At 42.4% G+C, this 9,489-nt stretch overlaps 1 protein-coding gene across 1 annotated transcript; it reads right to left on the bottom strand.

The window, feature by feature from the left end:
• Nucleotides 1–4,820: 4,820 nt before the first annotated feature.
• LOC132675914 (intraflagellar transport protein 70B) lies at nucleotides 4,821–7,827 on the bottom strand. The gene has a single exon (XM_060628119.2). The coding sequence runs from the start codon at nucleotides 7,652–7,654 to the stop codon at nucleotides 5,657–5,659; it is 1,998 nt and encodes a 665-aa protein (XP_060484102.2). The 5' UTR covers nucleotides 7,655–7,827; the 3' UTR covers nucleotides 4,821–5,656.
• Nucleotides 7,828–9,489: the final 1,662 nt, after the last annotated feature.

Genomic DNA, 9,489 nt, shown 5'->3' with positions numbered 1-9,489 from the left:
CTCATTGTTACAGAAATTGTTGCTTATTTCATGTTAATTCCATGTAACCTTTGTTGGCAGCATCATGCTATACTCACAGAGAATGGATAGAATATAATCTGTACCCATGAGTAGCCTCTCTGTTAGTGAAGGACATGTGCACAGATACTGGTTTTGTCCCTGCCTGTGGCTCCTATGCTAGAGGGCGGGTTGTAGTTTTCTGGGCTCTGAAATGACTGAACTTTGTGTTGAACCTAGTCTTCCTTGGTACATTGAAATAATCACTTGTGTCACTAAGATTTTGGCTCTTACAGTAATTAATTAAAGAAATTTTCTTCCTGGCTCATATAAACTTGGACTGAAAAACCCTTAGAAATCATCTCATCTTATCTTTTCCCAAACATAATTGACTACTTTCTCCTATCCCCCAGGCCACAGATAACTAGTCTTCCTGAACATTTGTTGTGACCAAATGGGAGTGTATTGCTTATCTGGGAAGCCTTTTCCAACTTGAAATCTTAAGAGGTTTTAAGGTATTAAAGAGGTGTTAAGAGGTTTTTGTTTATTTGGTTGAAATCTGTCTCCTCTATCCATTGATGTAACTTTTGTCTTCTGTAGTCATAAGTTAACTGTCCAGTTGCTCTAATGAAAGGCAGCTCTTCCAGTGTTTAAAGGCAGCTCATGTTCCCCCACATTTCCAACCTTTGCTCCTATGAGTTCTAGATCCTTCACCATCCCAATCGCTCTTTGTACGTGCCTCTTTGATGTCCTTAAAGTGAGGTATCTAGGCCTGAATGTGCCAGAGTAGAGCCAATGATTCCCTTTTTCTGTCACTAATAAACACATTTTTGATGGACACATTGCACTATCACCTCACACTGGACTTGAATTTCACAAAGCTTGTCTTTTCTGCATATGCCGTTTTGGCCATGCCTCCCTGGAAGCTGATTTTTCAAAGCCCCCTTACCTATATCCTTACTAAAATTTGTATCTTACTGGATTTATTTCCAGATTTTCAAAACTTTAGAATCTTGACTCTTCTCCAGAATATTTTTTGTCCCATCCAGTTTTAGGTCCATGGAAGTGAGACATGTTATGTATGGATTCCCTTGCCAGTAATGGCAGATAGCTATGGTACACAAGGGCCTGCCCAACAACACATCCGTGAGAGAGCATTCAGGGCTCAGGCAGTACTCTTCCACTTGACATGCTGTTGTCTACCTTACTTACATGTTTACATTTTGTCCACAAATAAGCCCTTTTTTCTCAATGATGAATCAACTATTAAGATAACATTAAACATGCAGTTTCACTTAACACTGTCAGCTGCCAGAGTGAAATCCTTTGGTAAAGCTCGCTGGTCCAGCTTCTTACCCTATCGGGAAAGCAAATGAGGTCTTACTGCCAATCACATTTACTTTTGCCTGTGTTTGGCCTCAGGGATATGCCTCTTTCTTTGCAATAGTACTCATAAACCCATTTTCTGATGTGACTTGTTGATTGGGTCTAGTGTTGGCTGATGGACAAGCTCTTTAATTCATTCTTACACAATTCTGTCACATCTTTGGTATCTCACTGCGTCCGTATTACACCTGAGAAGGTACTTCTTAAAAACAAATTTTGTCACAATAAAGCTGTAAAATAAGAGAAGATGGAGTTCTAAAGTCTAAGAAGACAATGGAAAGAGTTCTAGAATTTTGGGTGTACTCCATTTTTCTCTTTTGGACCTGATTTCTTTTTTATAATGAAAATCTCTAAGGTTCCTTCTACTTTGGTCTCAGTGATTCTGATTAAGTTTAGATATTTTTGCTGAATACTACCCTAAAATGACTATTGCATTAATAATCTTTTTAATTCATTCTTTATTAGCTAGACACTGTGCTGAGCATTTAACCCTAGACAGGAGGTCATGTCACAAAATGTGCTGTTTGACTAATACTATGGGTACAGCCCAATAAGTGAATACAAAAAAGCCCAGATGTCACTTTAGTCCCAGTGATAGGTCAACAAAAGCTAAAGGCAGTTAGGGAATGGTAGATAGCTGTAAGTCACACCATTTCTAGGAAGCTACTCCGTGTGTCAGAGAATACCATCAAGAAACCACAGTCTCCCACATGTTTCCAGATCATCCATAGCCATTAAGAAAAGGACGAGGGAACCTAAGACAAAAACTTACATTCAAAAATGCTGGTGTTCCCCTGAAATGAAAGGTTTCACTTTCAGAAAGTTATTCCTTTAAAGCTTCCCCTCCATTATCTCACATTTCCTAGTAAGCTGATTTATTTGGGCATCACCCCACACCCCCATAGCCCTACATACACAAACAAACAAATTGTTATAATCTTGGGCCACGCCTATCACTGGCAGTTCTACATGGATTCCATCTGAGGTGCTCTTCTGAGGTCTGAGAGGCCATACCTATATATTCCTATTTCACCCTGCAGGAAGGGAGTATCATCTAGGATTTCATTGCCCAATGACCCCACCCCTTTAGTCCCCACACTCCCAGTTCCCAGTTGTCTGCTTCTTATGAATGGATCAGAGATGGCCACTGTACACCTGACCTCACAGATGGAGTTAGGGTGAACATTCGTGCCACAGCTGGGGCCAAATTCAAAGAAGGGCTGGCTGGAGGAATAGGAATCCTTTGACAGTCTTGTTACTGATCACAGGAGTCTCTGCTCATCGTCCTGGGAAGATCAAATTGTTACTCATGTCTGAGAAAATGGAAATAACTACTTGTTTACAAACACATGCTTATATTCTGGACATGTGTGAAGATGGGGGTTTGACTAAGATCACGAGATACTAGATTTAATATTTGATCCCTTTGAAATACACTGTGCAGGGGGTGCCTGGATGGCTCAGTTGGTTAAGCGTCCCACTTCAGCTCAGGTCATGATCCCGTGGTTCATGGGTTTGAGCCCTGCGTCGGGCTCTGTGCTGACAGCTCAGAGCCTGGAGCCTGCTTCAGATTCTGTGTCTCTCCGTCCCTCCCCCACTTGTGTGTGCGCTCTCTCTCTCTCTCTAAAAAATAAACATTAAATAAAAATAAAAGACACCATGCAGATAGAATGAAAAAGGAGTAAAAGCTTTAGAAATACACAGATCTTTTTTTGTCAAGAACAGTGCCTTAGCACTGAACACATAATGTTCTAGGAGCATAGAAAAAAGCTTTTCATCAGAACTTTAGGGATGAAAGCCTTTGGTTAAATGGCAAAATATAGAGTCTGTTAGTATCATAGTATCAAAAAGCAGAGCTAAGTACTTCTGAAGGTGAGTTTAAAAGAAATATATCCTAAAGGACAATACGTTTTTGGAGAGTTAGGAATGTCCTCACCCTTCAGTCTCCTCAAGGACTCAGAAGGCTAGGCAGCTTTGTAGGTGTGGTTCAGGAGTCTTTGCTGTTGCTAGGCAACAGTCTGTCAAGCTGAGGGGGTGCCTCTCCAGAGAGCATGGGTAAGGAAGGGGACAAATGCCTTGATTGACCTTTATTCCTGTACTCAGTGTTAGGAGCAGTCAGGATTTCCTGATTCATTGCTAACCAGGAAATCCCAGCTGCCCAGCGGCAAGGGGTTAAAAAACAGTTCTGAAAAGCTTTTTATGTTCTGGAGAGCAAAATTACACATACATGCAAACCACAAACACATAGCACCTGGGTAAATAAAATGTGGCTGAATAAAGGCCAGGCTATTTGCAAAAGGGAATCTGGAAAACATTTGCTTTTGGGTGGTTAACATTACTTACACTTTATGCATTTTTTTAAGAAAAAAAAAATAGAGGAAATGTGCAAAAAAAAATCAGAATTTTAACATGGCTGTTGAAAATGAGATTTCAGTTCATTACTTTCCAAATCCTAAGGGGTGATGGAGATTGAGAGGGGCATAGAGCTACTACTGCACAAAGAAGTAGCAACACTTTTAGTACAAAAGTTGTTAAACAAAGACCATTTCCCAGAGATAGAATTGTGCTATGGGATACACTGAAGAGGTCATTAAACACTGTCCTCCAAACATGGGATGAAACGTCAATAGTAAATAGCAGTAAATAGTAAATAGTGAATGGTATCAGTGTACATAATAAAGACTAAAAATGCTTAGAAATTCAAAACCATTGGACTTCATGATAAGTCAGATTTTCTGATATGACAGAATTTAAGCACCCAGGAGTTCATGCTAGAGGATTTATGTTGAGCATAACTTGTCTGGGAACCTACATGCCTAAGTGATTTCTCCTTGAAGGAAAAAATCATCATCTCATTATGGGAGGGGTTCACTATCAGTAGAAAGCTATTAGATTGAACCATAAGAAATTGCTAGTTTTGTAGGTCGGTAACTTTCAAGATCAGCAATTTCATATACTTCAACCTAAAACTTTTGTTTTTTTCTAAGCCATGTCAAGTTGGGGTTCACAGTTACATTTATGGAGAGAAAGGGGGTAGGTGAACAAATAGTTTTTATATAGTTCAGAAAATAAAATGCCTAAGCAGAATGAGCGGAGTTCTAATTGGGAATGTTGCAGGTGTGAAACCAGCATTCTGAATCTACCAGAGAGGGTTTCAGAACTTTTCATCTGTAGTAGAGGTAGAAGTTTGGTGGCGTCATGGGAATAAGGTAGATTTTTCCATAACAGAGCGGTGACAACACAGAAATAACTCCAGCATTAACCTATCCTAAGTGGCAAACACAAAAGTAGGAATTAAGAACTAAGTTCTCAGGTTACCTCTGCTATTAGTTGCTATTTGGAGATAAATGAGAGCAGAGTTACAAAAAATAGTAACAGTACATCTTGTTAATATGTACAAATTATTAACAAATGGAATAAAAGAAAACTACATAAAGTTGTTTCTTAAACAATTGTTTATTGTCTTTATACCATAGCACCATAATTTTGTCAAGGGCACAAGACTGCCCACTGAATCTTGCAGGAACCCAAGGAACCCAAACATTTATCACCTAAGGAATTTGGGGTTACATTAAGTGTTACCTCTATGTAGAAAAACCCTGCTAAAACATCTTACACTCTATGCAAAATGTGTGCATTCCAAATAAATAGTGAGAATAGAGCACAATCTCTAAACCTCTTAAATGCCTAGAAATCCTATATGTTAACTACTCTGTTCTGGACTTGATAGTGCCAAGTCCCTGTAAATTGTAATCCGTGTGCAGGGGACTCTCCAAATACAACCAAGCACAAATGATAACAAAGGAGAGGGAACATAGGCACTACAAGTTCTAATAAACAGAGAGTCCCAATTCAGCTTTGAATTTTTTGTATCTTTCTAGGTTTCAAATTTTCAGTATTTGTGAAGATTTTAAAAATAAGGTTGCAAATGTACAAAGTTTAACATATGACAAATGTAAAAATGCCAATGGCTACATATATTTATTTTTTTTATTACTGTTTTTTATTTTTGAGAGAGAAACAGAGCATGAGCAGGGGAGGGGCAGAGAGAGAGGGAGACACAGAATCCAAAGCAGGCTCCAGGCTCCAAGCTGTCAGCACAGAGCCCAATGCAGGGCTTGAACTCTGGAACCTCGAGATCATGACCTGAGCTGAAGCCGGACACTTAACCAACTGAGCCACCCAGGTGCCCTGCCAATGGCTAAATATAGATAAAATAATACCAAATATAGATATATAAAGCTATTATGATAAAAGACATTATCAGGCATCTCTATATATTCCACCCTATAATCTCATAAATCAAAGCTTTTAGCTGTCTGGATTCATATGTGACTGTATTCTTTCCAGTATGTATTCTTTCTTCTTCCAGAGGTTGTTCAATCATGGCAGGTATGTTCCTGCCATAAAGTTCACATTGTTCTAGAAACTGGACACATTCTTGAATAACACTGTCACGAAGCACGATCGTGTGTTTTGACATGTTTTCTAATAAGGACAGGAAGCATCTTTTGGCATAATACCAGGTATCAGTTCCCAGTTTCTTATGATAAGGCTCCAGGCTTTTGATCACCCGAGAAATACCAAAGTCATAATTTCCTTTGGCACAATAAAGTGTGCCTATCACCAAATTCACAATGCAGAGGTGGTAGATTTTCTTATCGGGGTCATCATAGGACAGCTGCTCTTCCTCCTTTTCAATCTTCCTCATCAACTCCTCAGCTTCTTCATTCTGACTTGTCATAATATATGAAACACACAGGTTAGCCAGCACAACAGCACTGACATTCAGGATGTGGTCATAATGCTTCTTGACTATGGGTTCATAGAAACCTATAGCTTCTTTGTATTTGTTTTCCTGCATGAACAGGACATGAGCCACGTTCAACTTCCACACATCATGGTCATTACAGAATTCCACAGATTTGCGGAAGATCTTTTCCACCATTGGATAATTCTCAAGGTTCCAGTAGATTTTGGCCTGGGCCATCAACACAGGAATATACTTCTCCAGAGTGTCATCATATTCATTCACTGCCTTTTTGACAGCTTCGTCATCTCTGTGGTGTCTTGCTTCCTGTACTTGTTTGGTGAGTCTCCGGAGCTGTTCAGTCAGCATCCCCGCTAGCCCATCAAGCTTAATGAAAGCCTCTTCAGGGGCTGTCTGGCAGGTGATCAAGGCATCCAAGAAGTCATAGAGATAGGGTGTGAGGAACTTGTAAGTCAAATGGGCATTCTCGGCCAGGACATCTGCTGCCAGGTCGAAATACTCATACTTACAGTAGAGCAGCAGCAGGTTGCCAAAGGTCTCCGGGGGAAAGGGGTTCTGTTGGAGCAAAAACTGTAGCTTTTCAAACCCTTCTGTAGGCCTGGCATCCATGTTCATTAGCGCCTGGTTGTGCAGGGTCACAGGGTCTAACTCTTCTTCTGCCCTAGGTGGCATGTCAGTGAGGGCTTCCTGGGCCGCCTCATAGTTTCTCAGTTGGTATTCTATGGCTGCTTTGAGGTTGAAGGCTTCCACCAGGGCAGTCTGGTGAAGGACTAAGGTGTTGCCAACACTTCGAACATCGATGCCCTCAGTGGTCATGCCCACACCTAGCTCCGGGTGCTGGCGGATGCCACGCTCAATAATGTCTGCGATGTGCTTCAGGGCCGGGGCATAGTGCCGGCTACTGTAATAGGCCAAAGCCAGGTTGTAGGAAAGGTCAGGCTGGTAGCCCGAAGCCTGGAGGGCCGCAAAGAACTTGGAACACGCGGCCTCATACTGTCCCTCCTTGTAGAGCAAACACCCCAGATTGACCTGACCATCTGGCTCGTTCTCGCCCCCACTGTCCTCTCCCCCTTCCCCCCCCAGTAGCTGCTCCACCAGGCTCTTGGCCCCGGGCAGGTCGCCCTCGCTGTACTTGATCGCGGCTTGCAGACGGAGGACGCGGTTGTGGTAGGCGGGGTTGTCCAGGAGGAGGAAGGCGACCCTGGTGGCCTCTGGATAAAGGCAGGCCTTGTACAGGGCCTGGGCCTGGTACAGGCGGTACTGCTCCAGTTCCGGGTGCAGCTGGCCCAGCTGCTCATAGCACTCGGCCGCCAGCGTGAACTCCTGCAGGCGGTAGTAGCAGTAGCCCAGCAGCGACAGGCCGGCGCGGCTCCTCGGGCTCCGCTGGAGCTCGCCGCCCAGCAGCTGCACGGCCTCGGCGTAGCGCGAATCCCGGATGAACCGGTACACGACGGCAGTGAACTCCCCATCGGGGATCTGTGCGCCGCTCAGCCCGGCCATAACCGCTAAGCTGGTGGTGCGTGCTGGTTACCATGGCAACAAGCCCACCGGAAACGGAAGGCACAAAGATTATTCCGGGTTTATATTTGTTGGTTTGCATGCTCCCAAAGTTACTTTGCTGGGGGAAGACCAGACTAGGGTTGGAAAGGAATCACTAATGTGAGGGTCTCATATATGGACTCGTCCCCGAAGACTCCAGAGTGTGAGCGGCGTTAGCAAAGAGGAAATTCCTCCGGTTATTCAGTGACCGAAACTCCACTTCCCGGCATGCACCGGCCAATCGCGCAGCTGCCCAGGACGCTGCCGCGCTGCATGCTGGGAGGCGTAGTCTCTGCCGGAAGGACCTGCGGTCGTCAGAAGGTGAGAGTTCAGGGACCTTTTCTTTCTACAGACAGCAGGGTTACTGGCTCCCTGTTCTGTCACTTAGGTCTCTGGCGCGGAGAGGAAGGTTTAAGGGCTGAAGTCCCTTGCGTTTTTGAGCCTTTATAGACTGTGTGGTGTATATCAGTAGTTTCGTTGCACGTTGTTTTAGTGAAAGAAACGGGAACTGAAAAGGCGGAATGTCAACTTGGCATTCTCCAATTAGAGAAGGTTCAGTTTTCAGGCCTCATTGAGGACATAATAAGAACAAAATAGTGCAACGACCAGGAGTCCTTATTTTGTTATTTCCAGAGGTTCACAGAAGGAAAGAGTGCTGTGGATCTTATCTGGTGCTGGGGGAGGATTGCCTTTAGTTCCAAGTGTCTCCCTCATACGCTACTCCCCCTTTTACACGACAACAAACATTATTAAGCACATATTAGCGTTTAAACCTGGCCCTACACCTTGCCTTACTCCAAATTTCACTACCAGATGGAGACAATGGAAAAATCCATGACCTAGTCTTTTCCAAGGTGGAGTGGGAATAAAAGCACGACCAAAAGTATTCTAACTCTCCAAACCTACTTAGTTTGTGTGTGCTTGTGTATATGTGATGGGGGGGTGGGGGGGAGAGAGGGAGAGATCCATCCAGCCTGTACTTGTCAGGCTTTAATGATGTTTGGGATATCACTGAACTGATAAAAATTGGATTTTCTTTTAGTAAAAAGAAAAAGAAAATTTCCTACACTTTAATTTTTGCCCCTCAGATTCTTAGTTTGAAGATCTCTGGAAATTTGCTACTGCACACACACACACACACACACACACACACAAATTCTGAATTTCCTTTTGTTACTTTGTCTTTATTTGGAATAGATGCTCTAGATTCCGTGTTACAACCTCAGAGCTATTTTGTATAAATCCTTTTGAATTTAATAGTGCCCCTCATAGAACAGTGGAAAACTAGGGACTTAGTTATTCTATAAAGTTATAATGGATTACTAATAAAAAACATACCATAATTTAGATTGATGTGGAGACTGTAAAATTTGTGGGGGATGAACACAATTATATCAGTCAAGAATTAGAGAAGTAGACAAGATAGCAGAAGACAAAACTGGCTTATCCCGTTGAGGTAGTGGCAGTTCATAAGATAATAAAATTAGCTATAACTTATGAATATAATAGGCAGTGCCTCTGCTGGTGGCCTAAGGTAAGGGGGTTTTCTTTCATAGCCTTCCACAGTCTTTCAGATTTCCATTGGCCTTGGTACAATCCAAGATAAACATAGTCCAGGTAAAAGCGTGTCTTTGCTATATAATTCAAGAATTCAATGCAAATCTCTTATTGCCTCAATAGTGTTGCAGCCTGTAAGTCTTCTCTATAAACAAATTTTGGTGCCAATATCAACCATATTATAGGGCACTCTATTAGACTATTTACATATATTTTTTCTAAGCTTAATAAGCACCCTG

This window comes from Panthera onca, chromosome C1, assembly GCF_046562875.1.
Source record: "Panthera onca isolate mPanOnc1 chromosome C1, mPanOnc1 haplotype 2, whole genome shotgun sequence".
Lineage (NCBI taxonomy): Eukaryota > Metazoa > Chordata > Mammalia > Carnivora > Felidae > Panthera > Panthera onca.
The sequence above is the reverse complement of the archived record's forward strand: the minus strand, read 5'-3'. Positions and strand labels throughout refer to the sequence as shown.

Coding starts and splice junctions, on each gene's coding strand:
- LOC132675914 (XM_060628119.2), bottom strand. CDS start 7,654: ATGGCCGGGCTGAGCGGCGCACAGATCCCCGATGGGGAGTTCACTGCC.